We start from the raw sequence: 13,786 nt of genomic DNA, 5'->3' as shown, positions 1-13,786 counted from the left end.
AGAGAGAAGATTCGAGTGTTGATCGATCGATAATGTAACTTATAATAAGAAGCATACACGATCGATTAATTCTACGAGTTTATTATTTCGAGTACTGAAATTGATTAGTTTTTCTAAATCTGTTTTCGGTCGATCGGGCAGAAAATATTGATCAATAGAATCAAAGGAAAATCATGTGACTTCTAGAGTAGTAGTACTGGAAAATTAAGGGCTATGGAAACAAATGTGGCAAAAATAAGATAGAGAAATTAATTCATGTCCAAAATGAAAGGCCAGTCTGTATATATTTTGAGTCGATCGAAGATGATGATGATCAGTCGTAGTAAAAATCGAAAGTGGTGAGTACTGAAAGAGGCCGCAACGACGTTGGATGTTTGTCGTGGAAATTAATCATGAGATTTCTTTTGGTAATGAAAATAATAGTAATAATCCTTCTAAACTGGAAATATGCCCATAAAAACTGGAAAAGGTAAAGTAAGTAACATGAAGTAGAAGAAGTTGCAGAGGCAATGCTGGTGGTGAAACCGTGAAAGTGCAGCGCCGTCTGTCACCAACAGACATAAATACTACTACAGAACAAAGACAAAAAAAATATATATATATATAAATAAAAGAAAAGGAAAAAGAGAAAGACATGATGCCCCCTGCAGGTCCCGCATAGCAATATTTGCTTAGATTAGCTGAGATGACAGGATATCCGTACGAACTGCATGCCTTCAGCTTAACCTGTGGCTCAAATTGAGACAGTAACGACTGTGACCCACTCTCCACCAATCATAGTTCGACAACGTATTCCCCCAACTAATCCTGGTTTGCTCATTGGTACCACTCTGGTTTTCCACCATACCATTCCCACTCACTCTCAGTAGCCTTTTAATATCTTTATTCTCCGTCTCGGGAGACTTTCTTCCCATGCTTTCCTATATATATACATAGAAACCCTTTTGCAACATAATATATAACCATAAACCATTCTCATTCACAAAAATAGAAAGGCACCCATAATTCACTCACTCAGAGAGACCCACCACCACTATCATTATCATCTTCTTCTTCACAATATGCTTTTCTTTTTTTATCTCCTGGCCTTGAAATGAACCCTATTTAGGGTTTTTTTCCTGGAGATTTTCAGCTGTTTTACTTTCCTTTAGCTAGATAGTTTTTTTTTTTTTCCCAAGAAGATCAGAAAAAGGTACGCAAAAAATGGGGAGAGGTAGGGTTCAACTTAAACGAATCGAGAACAAGATCAGCCGGCAAGTGACATTCTCGAAGCGGCGGACCGGGTTGCTGAAGAAAGCACATGAGATCTCAGTGCTATGCGATGCTGAGGTCGCTTTGATCGTGTTCTCCACAAAAGGGAAGCTCTTTGAGTTTTCCTCTGATTCAAGGTTCATACTTTTACATGACTACGTTTCACCTTGATCTTTTTTGTTCTTTTTTTGTTTTGCTGTGGTTTATTTGTTTGTTACAGCATTTTTGAGTTTTTCTTCTTAAATTTTTTTTTTTTCAATCTATTTTCTCAACTGGTCTGAATATTAATTGTAGTGAAATCATCAAATCTAGCTAGGTCATCCCCGACTGATGTGTTTGTTTGTCAGGGCTAGCTAGCGTATCCCCCAACTGCCATCAAATTTAGTTCATCCTACACACTCATGAGGCGTTTGAAAATTACATGTTAAGTTAACTTATAGTACTCCATGTTAAGTCCAGTCTCTCGAACACAAGCTAGCACAGGTTGTGTATAAGACTATACTTCATACTTAAGAGTTTGACCTTTTTTAGATGACAATGTAGGCGTTCTCCTATATTTCTTCTAGCATCAACTAAGAAGGTGCAAACGAAGAAAAAATTGTCAAAAAAAGCAAAACCTAGCTACCAGGAGAAAACAAAATGCTATTTGTGTGTCTGAATTTTTTTAAATTGAAAAAGGTTTTTGTAAAGTAGAAAAGAAAGTGAAATTGATAGTAAATTTTCTTTTATTATATACAGAGATTGCTCATTATTTCACAGACTCTACATTGCATCCATTGGGTAAGACCAATAGTGGATAGACGATATGCAGCATTATACAAGCTATATATATATATGCAGTATATATGCTAGCTAGAAGAATTTATAATATATGGACACGGCCTTGAGCTGTGTGTCACGGGGCGTGGTCATGTTATATTTCCTCGGTTTTATAACCTAGCTAGTATTTGCTAATATCCAATGTTGTTGGTGCACAAAGGAGGATGCCTTCTCAATGATTTTAATCGTGGAAAGTATATAAAAGTTCGTTATTTAAGATCTCCACAAAGATCTTCCAGTACCCGTATAACCATTTTTAATTTAGAAGAAAGCATGAAATTAAATGGATACGTAAAATACACCCACTTTTAGTTTCACTTTTTATGGAGGTCTCCAGATAGATCTTAGAGAAGTTATATATATATTGCACAAGGTTGGAGAAAACTACCTAAAACTGATCTGGATCAAGCATGCAAACTCCATTTCAAATCATAATGAGTCACGGCTTGGATAAATTATAGTACTGGGATCCACTATTATATATATGAGAGGAAGGAAACATTGAAGACTGAACTAAAGCCACTCAAGTACTAGAAACGAAATTAACTGAAAGTACCTAGACGTACGTATCGCAGAGAGAAGCTTTAATTTCTAAAATATTCATTTTATTATCATTATTATTATCCATCAAAATGAACAGGACAAGGTAACAAATATATATGAGTCATACTTATTAGGTTACTGTGCTTTAAAATGTACGAGTAAGATTTGTTTCCTTCGCACCCGAAAAGTAATTGACAATGAATCCATTCTAATCTAAAGTAAACCCTAGTTAAATCTTCAGCCAGAGATGTTTTTTTCAACCTTTTGCACATAGAGAATAGCGGGCGGATCAACACTTATACCTTCAATGGAATTGATCAGTCTTGATGCTAGTACTCCAACTTATATATATATATATATATATATATATATATATTTATGGATGGAAAGATTAAGGCCTCTATAGTGAGACGAGATAATCTGTCAATAGTAGTGATCAATTGGTTTGAGTTAATATGTTTTATGAGATTTTGAAAAATGAGAGAGAAAAAGTTAAATAAAAATATTTTAAAATTAAAATATTATTAGAACATAATTTTTTAATATTATCTTTGTTTTGAAATTTGAAAAAGTTGAAATATTACTTTTTGTGTTTTGTTCGAAAGTCTGAAAAATTTGTAATGATCAGATAAAAAGGTTAAAAATTTGAAATTAAAAAGTATTTGTGTTTGTAGTGTTCAGATATTGAGATGAGATGAGATGAGATGAGTTGAGAGCATTTTATAATTCAAACCAAGCCTAGTTATAATTAGCTGGCAGAAGGATAGCTATGTAGAAAAGTATCCACGCAATAACTTCCAATAGGTCATGGATTAAGGTTCAAGGTGCCTGAGCAGGAAGCATTTGTCCAAGCTAGCTTAATTGTGTCCGAAAGCTAATATTCCTATGTGGACATTTTCGGTCATAAATCCCTAGTACTCTTGTCGGGTATAGACATATATCCTGCAAGATGTATCAGCTGGTACATATATCTCCTGGGATCAGACTGCACATGCCTAGCTAGATATATAGCTAACTTAGTTGTTTGCTCCAAAACCCTCGCCGGGACATTCAGGAAACAATAAATTACAAATTTACAAGTATTTGAACTTTGCAAATTGTTTGTTGCAGCCTTCAGTGCAGAAGTTCACTTATGATATATTAACATGAGCCATAGAAGTGTTATAACCTACTTACATATCGAAGGAATGTTAGCTAGCTCTCAGAACGTGTTAATTAATGTCCGAACCCCTTTAAATGTAAAAAAAATGATAAACATGATACGTCACTTCTTACAATATTTTACACAATAATATTTTAAAATGAGAGATATTTTTATAAACTACCTTATAAAAATAATATCATTTTACAAAAAATTTCTTATTTTACAACATGTATTGTGAAACATGTACGTTGTAAAATGTGTTGTGTGAGTATCATTACTCTTTAATATCATGCGCGCTTTGTTGATGGCTAAAAAAACTTATAAAAGCAGCAAAATATGTATCCACCACCTATATGCTCCCCTCCTTTCTACAATGTCTCAGTTGAAATATAAAAATCAAATTAAAATAATATTAAAAAAATTATAAAAGTTATAAAGGTGTCAAAGAATAGATTGCAATTGAGCATGTAGCACTTGCCCCCCTTTAACAGAAGTTTTAAAGAGGGTTTGCTTAATGCTTGTGAAATGTTGAAGCTATATTTTTCCCCAACACATCTATTCATTTCTGAAACTTTATATTGAGATATTTCCTTTTATTCTTTCTTTTCTCAAAATAATCTGAATAGGTGCATTTGGAGCTGATCATCCAAGTCATCTACTTGCTTTCCTTATCCTGTTATTAAGAAGTTAGAACTTCAAACCTTTTTTACTTATCATGAGTCCCTTATAAATATAGGTACTACTACTTCATGCCTTTCCAGCATAGGGGCAATAGCATTGGCAACTAGTTATTCATCTAGTGTTTCTTCCTCCCCTTCCCCAATCGCAACAACTGGCTAGGTGTCACCATCTCCACACAATTGGTGCTTTACACAATCTTCTTAGGAAAGATCGTCACCATAGTCACCTAAGAGAATGTCAAAACTATTGGTAATGATTAATGATGTATGTGTAGAAAGAGCGAAAAATTGTTTACTAGTACCTTTTATCCATTGTGAGGTCGTGGAGCCTTATGGAGCGTCTTTTCTGGTAGAGTTGGGATGGCTTGAGTTAAGCTTAGAAGGATAATAGTATACCTCTTTATAATAAACTTTAGGGAGTTATAATATGGTAGCCCTAAAATTATAGCAGCACGGAAGATGGCTTTTATATGTATAGAGGTTTAATATATTTGGCAGGAAATAAATCATAGAAATTTTGAGGAACATGAGTGGACGATGGAAGAGTTTAAAACATTCTTCTTCAATACTACGTTTAATGGGCCAAATATTCTTGATTATCTTATATAATTTTTTATTCGGCCTTATCGTGTTTCTCTACAATGTACATAACGACTAAGCCATTACCGTCTTTAATAAGATTTTCAATTACTTATAGAAAAAGAATTGCTCCTCTAAATTTGATCAATGAAAGGTATGCTTATAAATACAATGACATTTTATATATAATGGCATAGTCAAAGATATGGTTTCTTAGGTAATTCAAATTCCAGACTACCAAGATTTAGGGTTGATAAGGTTTTTGGTGAGTCTGTGTCAGCTTGAATCTTGATGCCAATCCTAGGAAAAGAGAAATGAACTCTTTTAGTGCTAGTTAGTATGACCATGTAGGTATAGGGAAGGGAAATAAATCATAGAAATTTTGAGGATCATGAGTGGACAATGGAAGAGTTTAAAACATTCTTCTTCGATTCTACGTTTAATGGGCCAAATATTCATGATTTCCTTGTATAATTTTTTTTGGCCTTATTGTGTTTCTCTACAATGTACATGAAGACTAAGCCATTACCATCTTTAATAAGATTTTCAATTACTTATAAAAAAAAAAAATAATTGTTGTACAATTGATCAATGAAAGGTATGTCTATAAATACAAAGACATTTCATATATAATGACATGATCAAAGAAATGTAATTCAAATTTCCAACTACCAAGATTTAGGGTTGATAAGGATTTAGGTGCGTTAGTGCCAACTCAAATCTTGATGCCAATCCTAGGAAAAGAGAAATGAACTCTTTTAGTGCTAGCTAGTATGACCATGTAGGTATAGGAAAGGGAAATAAATCATAGAAATTTTGAGAATCATGAGTGGACAATGGAAGAGTTTAAAACATTCTTCTTTGATTCTATGTTTAATGGGCCAAATATTCATGATTTCCTTGTATAATTTTTTTTGGCCTTATTGTGTTTCTCTACAATGTACATGAAGACTAAGCCATTACCATCTTTAATAAGATTTTCAATTACTTATAAAAAAATAATTGTTGTACAATTGATCAATGAAAGGTATGTCTATAAATACAAAGACATTTCATATATAATGACATGATTAAAGAAATGTAATTCAAATTCCCAACTACCAAGATTTAGGGTTGATAAGGATTTAGGTGCGTCTGTGCCAACTCAAATCTTGATGCCAATCCCAGGAAAAGAGAAATGAAGTCTTTTAGTACTAGCTAGTATGACCATGTAGGTATAGGGGAGGGAAATGAATCATAGAAATTTTGAGGATCATGAGTGGACGATGGAAGAGTTTAAAACATTATTCTTCTATTCTACATTTAATGGGCCAAATATTCAGGATTTTCTTGTATAGTTTTTTTTTTCCAGCCTTATCATGTTTCTCTACAATGTACATGACAACGCTAAGCCATTGCCATCTTTAATAAGATTTCCAATTACTTATAAGAAAAGAACTATTCCTTTACAATTGATCAATGAAAGGTATGCCTATAATACAAAGACATTTCATATATAATGACATGATCAAAGAAATGGTTTCTTAGGTAATTCAAATTCCCGACTACCAAGATTTAGGGTTGATAAGGATTTAGGCGAGTCTGTGCCAGCTTGAATCCTATTGCCAATCCTTGGAAAAGAGTAATGAACTCTTTTAGTGATAGCTAGTAGGACCATGTAGGTATAGGGGAGGTAAATAAATTATAGAAATTTTGAGGATCATGAGTGGATGATGGAAGAGTTTAAGACATTCTTCTTCTATTCTACAGTTAATGGGCCAAATATTCTTAATTTCCTTGTATAAATTTTTATTCGGCCTTATCGTGTTTCTCTACATTGTGCATGACGACTACGCCAAGACTTTCAATTACTTATAGAAAAATAATTTTTCATCTACAATTGATCAATGAAAGGTATGCCTATAAATACAAAGATATTTCATATATAATGACATGATCAAAGAAATGGTTTCTTAGGTAATTCAAATTCCCAGTCACTACCAAAATCTAGGGTTGATAAGGATTTTGGTGAGTCTAAGGAGATGTTTGGATTCGAAGATGACTTGAGATGAGCTGAGATGAGTTGAGATGGATTATGAATAGTAATGAGATGAGTTGTGAATAGTAGTGAGATTTGTGAGTTAAAGTTGCTGAATAGTAATGAATAGTAGTGAGATGAGTTGAGATGAGTTGAGATGAGCTGAGATAACTTGTGAATCCAAACAAACCCTAAGTCTGTGTCAGCTTGAATCTCGATGCCAATCCTAGGAAAAGAGGAATTAACTGATCTTTTAGTGCTAGCTAGTATGACCATGTTGGTATAGGGGAGGAAACTATGCTTCCCACATATTCCATATATACCTTTTGATACCTACAATAATAATGGAACTACTTAGCATAACTTTACCCAAATCAGGATACTATAGAGGAATTCCTCTTAGAAAGCTACATCTTCTGTTTTCATATCTTCATCATCATAAGTTTGGCCTACCACATCATAAGGACCATTATACAAAAAACTATCCCCTAATTCTCTTCAATTTGAGCACATAAAAGTCATTACATATCCTGCAGCATTACATCCCCAAGCCCTTGTTGCCAAGCTTTTTATGCCCAATCTTTCACTAAATAGAATGGAAGGGTTATTCAGGTGGCTTTGTTGTTGGCTCTTGTATTTCAGCTTAAATGCATGCAATTGATAGGAGTAGCTTTTGTAAAATGTGACCCTATCGTATCATGATGAGTTTATATATGACACAACTTTATTATTCACCCAAAAAGATAGAAAGAAAGAAATGTAAGGGTTTTATCAAGGAAGTATTCAATAGTAGTTTTTTCTCCATTGCCTAAGACATAGCAGAAATTTTAGATAGAATACTATATACTCCATCTGTCAATATTGGTTCAACAGATTGCTTATTAGGCTTTATCAATGATAGTTTCTTTGCTATAATTGATTGATGAAGATGACTAGCCCTTGATCATTTTGAGTTTATTTTATCAATTAAAGAAACCAGCTCTTCACCAATTAACTTTATTTCCAAACTAATAACTCATCTTCATGATCACTCACTAATTTGTAAATATAACAATATGCACTAGTTGCATAAGAACAAAATGCATCCTTATAGTTAAGAATATAATACAAATAATTAAATTTATTTATTTCCATCAGTTTAACATATTCTCTGATATCATATTAAACCACCACTTATCCTAAAAGTTTAACCTAATGAGAAGATATAGGTTTAATTATTTGTATTATATTCATAACACTTGCTATCAAGACTTAGCTTCATTATTATTATATTTTATCTTTCCTCAATTGGAGTTAGAATTAGAGAGGTTACTGCAAGTGAACGCTTGATCATTGGCACTGGAGAATATAAATGGTACTATAGGGGTGGCAATATATGATATGATCCATTAACTCAATACAAACATGACACGACAAAAGTAAGTTTGAGTTTAGTCTTAACGGATTTGAGTCAAAACGGATTGACCCGTTAAGACACGAGTGCTTAACAACGGGTCAATCCGTTATGACCCGTTAAAGAAGTTGAATTTACGTTTATACCCTTAGATCTAAACTTGAAAAAATTCAAAAAACCCTAACCCAGTAACCCTACAGCCCTCGAGTCCCTCAATTTTCTCAAATCTCAACTGCTACACGTTCTAAATTTATTTAGATTTGTGTGTTTATCATATTTAGGATTGTAACATTAATATTTTACAATGTGTGTTTATCATATTTGAGATTGTAACTTTAATATTATTACAATGTGTGTTTATCATATTTGTGTAATTATGTGTTTATCATATTTGGTACTGTTAGAATTTTAATGTCGGTATTTTTATTGTTTGGATTATAATTTTGGACTTGTAGTTAGTTTTTAATTTTTTATAAATATTGTTTATATTTTAATATTTATATAAAATTAATTAGGTCAAACGAGTTGAAATGGGTCTGTTCAACCCATTAATGTAAACGGGTTGAAACAGGTTGGGTCGTGTCGTAATGTGTCAATCTATTTTGTTTCAATAATGGGTCAAAACGGGTCGTATCGTGTCAATCCGTTATCTTAATGAGTCGTGTTAGAGTTTGAGATTTTGACACGAAATTCTTAACGGGTCGTGTTCGGATTGATCCATTAAGTATAATGTACATGTCTTAAAACAACACGAACATAACCTGTTAACACGATTTGACACCCCTAGATGGTAGTGCCTACTCTCTCAATATTTCAATATCTTTATACTTAAAAAGTCTATTCTTACCATACATAGCCATCACTACCATCCAATACCTTGTTGTGTTAAAGAGACTTTGGGCCCCTTTTTGACCTCAAAGCAAGTATCCTTCAAGCATTCACCTCTTATCAATTAATGTCTACGTAAAGATGGAAGAAAGAACGCCCTTGGTTATCAACAAATGTCTTAGTTTAAATTATTTATCGGCTTCTTGGACTTCTTGATATTAAAAGACACGAACTATTTTATCGGGGAGAATGCTTAAGCATATAATACACGATAAAACGGAGGATTAAAGCTAGCGGCATCCCGGCTATCACCACAAGGATCAACACAAAAACTAGCAAATATAGTAGGGCTGGATTAGATCAACTTATTATAAATTATTAGTACCAGCTGCTTGGAGAAATCCCGAGATTTTTCTAGCTGCCATATATTTTGTAGGGTTGGTTGGAAGGAATCCACTCTTGAAATTGATTCTAGACTATTGGTATGCACACAATTTGTCTTCTCTCCAAATATATACACAATTTGTCTTCTCTCCAAATGGATGTATACTGCCGCCACCAGCGTCAAATTTGCTATCAAACTTAAAAAACTTGCACCTTGAAACTACTAGCTAGCTAGCCATCCACTGCACATGATGGTCATCCAGCTCCTTTGCACCCATGCATGGTATGTTACACCTATTACAAATAGTATGCAAGATTTTACTAAACAACTTACTACTTATCCAAGAGCTTTATGATCGTTAGATATTAGTTTGGCTAAACCTTTAACTCTCAGGATCGTGACAAAGAGAAACAATGTTTCTTATGATCGTTAGATATTAGTTTGCTCTTCATTTGCATTGTATAATAAGGTACACCATGGCTTCATGAGCGATGCTATGAGCAACAATGTTTTTCATGATACTAATTAGTCTACCTGATCACGTCAAACAAGTAGTGTGGATCTAGTTTGACTTTGATTTTCACTCATAAATACCACATGATGATTTACTTAATATCCTTTATCTTTAAAAAGCGCTTGTTAGCTATCAAAAAAAAAAAAAAGCGCTAGTCACATTTAGGCTAGCCGCATTTAAAAAGTACTTTGTCAAAGTTATTATAAGTAGAACTCCATGAAGTCACTTATAGATCGTAGTTCCAAGATGGAACTAAGCGGCGGCCATGCATACCTTCACAAATTACCCATCCAATGTGAACTTAACACATCCATGACAATCTTAGCTAGGTATGATCACGCACGTAGTACTTAATTAGATGTACCAAAAATAGCTCATTGATTCATAGTCAACTCGTTATTTTGCTCTTTAAAGTACTCGCCACTCATGTCTTTAGATTAATGAAAGATTAGGGTTCCCAATCCTAGAAGGACTAGGATTCTTACATACTGTTTTTGTCTGAGGTTGGAGATCATAATAATAGTAACTGAGATTTGCTTTTCTAAAGAAATCGAAATTGCCTGATCTCCCGATTGCTCACCTCGACCAAGTGTACATGCATGTAAGGTAGTCTATATATATAGTACTGATCATACATTTATTTGATTACTTCCCTCAACTTCAATGCTTCTTTATTGGCTGGTTCAGTTTTTATGAAGTCTTATGCATTCTATATATTTCGCTATATACACATTCTTTTGTTACAGCATGGAGAGAATACTGGAACGATATGAAAGGTATTCATATGCTGAAAGACAGATTGTTGCAACTGATTCTGAATCACAGGTATGATCTCATGCAAGCCAACATCCAATATATATGTCCTTAACATGACTTAAACTGTGTTCTGCATTGACCGTTGTGTTTATCCATTCTCTCGATCCTTCAATGTTTACCAAGTATATTCCTACCCCACAGCACATCATGTCTGTCTTATATACTATTTCTGTCCATTCACCATTGGGATCACCAAAACCATGTTTTCTCAAGTTTGCTTTGGTTTTGGGTTTAGGAGCCTAAGTCCAAGCTGGTTGACTGCCAGTTGGGAAGAGTAACTAAAGGGGATACCAGCAAGTACTTACCTTGAAAGTTCCCATGTGCATATATATTATATATATATATATATGGTCTTTATCATGATGCAAAATCACGGGAATATTTATGTGCTTAATTAGTATGGTCTCTCTTCTTATTCGTTTTTTTCTTTTAGGCTAGTATTTATGTTCACATCTGTGTTTCAATTAATTCGCGTTATACGACTCGATCTGGTCATTATTGTATCAATGTCTGGAATGTACCTCATGAGCACTTAATTTGGATACTCTAATGCTCTGATGGGCTCTGTGATCCATCAAATGGCCATGATCTTTGCTGAAGTGCTTACTAAAAGCAGTTGATCAGGAAAATTAATGAATACATGCAGTGATTTCTATAACCCTTCTTTGAATGGCGTCCAGGGAAACTGGACTCTGGAATTCCCCAAGCTCTTGGCCAGAACTGAAGTTTTACAAAGGAACATAAGGTAATTAGCTGAGTACTTTTCATAGAAAAGAAAATGAGCTGAGCTATTATAGCAAATTGAACAAAATCAAGCACCTCTTGACCAGATCACAGCAACCTGATCGCCTTGGTATGAGTATTTAATGAATCAGATCTACCGCAAAAACGTTCAGCAGAAATGATGATATTTTAGCCAATAAATTATTTCAAGGGGGTTAATTTGAAGGGTAGATAGCTTTCAAGATTTTCTCCAAAAAAGAAAATGAAAGAAATCATGCTTAAAGTTCAATAGATCGTGATGATTTTTGCCAAATTGGTCGGTTAGTCAAATGTTGGGCATCATGCAAATACCTTTTTTTTTAGATGATGTGATTTCATGCATCTCTTGGTTTAAGGAATTAAAGGCATTGGCCATCAATTAGTGCGATGTCGATGAGACTTTACATTGGGTACATAATATTGTAGGAATTTCTTGGGAGAAGATCTGGATCCCTTAAGTTTAAGAGAGCTCCAAAATCTTGAGCAACAACTTGATACAGGTCTGAAGCGAGTACGAACAAAAAAGGTGATCAACGTAGTGCTGCTTTGTATCTTGATTGCGCACCTAACTTTGAGGACGCACGTTCATGTGTAAACAGATTTTATTTAAATATATATATACTCATATAAATCATTTGGCTTATATATGCAGAATCAACTTATGCATGAATCCATTACGGAGCTGCAGAAGAAGGTAATTAAGATGATTACGGTTATTTTTTTCTTGGTTGGGATGATCATAGTCTTTCAAAACCAATTTTGATTTGTTTTAGACAAAAGATTTAACGCAAGGCTATCAAGTTCCATAATTACAAGACATCTGGAGTAAGTTAATGCTCGTTATAATAAGGAGCTGGCTATAGAATTACCATGCATGCTGCTGCATGGGAAAAACCCAGAAAGGGGCATGCAGTACTTTAAAACCTACATGATAAGCCACCGATCGAGAATATATAATGCGACCAAGGGGCCTAGAGAGATCACTAGGTTGGCATTGCATGCATGTACGTACTTGAGCTGGTCACAATATCCTAGAGTACTTCGGATCGATTTGTAATATAAATTTAATTAACCACCATGCACCATGTTTATTCTGGACGTACGTCAACTATAACGTTGTGGTTTGTGACAGGAAAAAGCTTTGCAGGATCAAAACAACTTGCTTGCTAAAGAGGTAAAAAAATGTACAAAATGACCGTACAGTACAGAATCATCTCATACTCGGAGTCAGCTTCTATCTCCCATTTACTTTACTAAAATTAAGCTCATGTTTATGAACATTTCTTTTTCTTTTTCTTTTTATGACAAATAGCTCAAGCAAAATGAAAAGACAGTACTGGTCGAGCATGCACACCGGGAGCAGCCAAGCATAGGCCAAAACTCAAGCACCTTCATGCTATCCCCACAACAGTCGCCAGTACCATTGACGCTAGCACTTCCTTCTCTAACTATCGGGTACTCTAGATCTCTCTCTCTCTCTCTCTCTCTAAACGCACGTCTGCGAATAAGAAACAATATGTGTGCGTGAGTCTTGAGTCAGAGATCTATGCAAGTGATCTTTTGACGTCAACTGGCTGATCAGCTAATGCACGTACATGATCTTTTTAATAAATTACGTAGTGGGACTACTTTCGGGGCAACAGCAATAGTAGATGAAGATGCTGGATCACAGACTCAGCCTAGTACCACCACGCTTATGCCACCATGGATGCTCCGCCACATGAATGGATAGAGTCACCAAGCTGAGGCTTTTTGAAGTGGAAAAGATAACGACATACAATCCTTGTAAAGTTTAATATGATGTTGCTCCATCACGTCACTGTATTTCGAAATTTCAAGTCTCTCGAGACTGCACCTTTTCTTCTTAAAGAGTTCTTGGGCCCAATACTGCAGTTTGCATATGGGCGTGGCTGATAGTTCTGACAGATCACATATGGCTGGCTATGCTTGTTTTCGATGGTAGTTCAACAGAAGCCCCAAAAGGCCAGGACGGAGACGGCAAACGATTGGCTCTATTTGGCATAACCGCGCCCGAACCATCCTTTGCTCCTAATC

General features: G+C 34.6%; 1 protein-coding gene across 1 annotated transcript; it reads left to right on the top strand.

Moving 5' to 3' along the window:
* The first annotated feature begins 886 nt into the window (after window positions 1-886).
* On the top strand, window positions 887-13,647 carry LOC108988111 (agamous-like MADS-box protein FUL-L). Its single transcript, XM_018961230.2, has 8 exons — window positions 887-1,388; window positions 10,900-10,978; window positions 11,650-11,714; window positions 12,158-12,257; window positions 12,384-12,425; window positions 12,864-12,905; window positions 13,044-13,186; window positions 13,352-13,647. Exons 1-8 carry the CDS (start codon window positions 1,204-1,206, stop codon window positions 13,461-13,463), a joined length of 768 nt encoding a protein of 255 aa, XP_018816775.1. The 5' UTR covers window positions 887-1,203; the 3' UTR covers window positions 13,464-13,647.
* The last annotated feature ends 139 nt before the right edge of the window (window positions 13,648-13,786 follow it).

The sequence above is a fragment of the Juglans regia genome, chromosome 1 (assembly GCF_001411555.2).
Source record: "Juglans regia cultivar Chandler chromosome 1, Walnut 2.0, whole genome shotgun sequence".
NCBI lineage: Eukaryota > Viridiplantae > Streptophyta > Magnoliopsida > Fagales > Juglandaceae > Juglans > Juglans regia.
The sequence above is the reverse complement of the archived record's forward strand: the minus strand, read 5'-3'. Positions and strand labels throughout refer to the sequence as shown.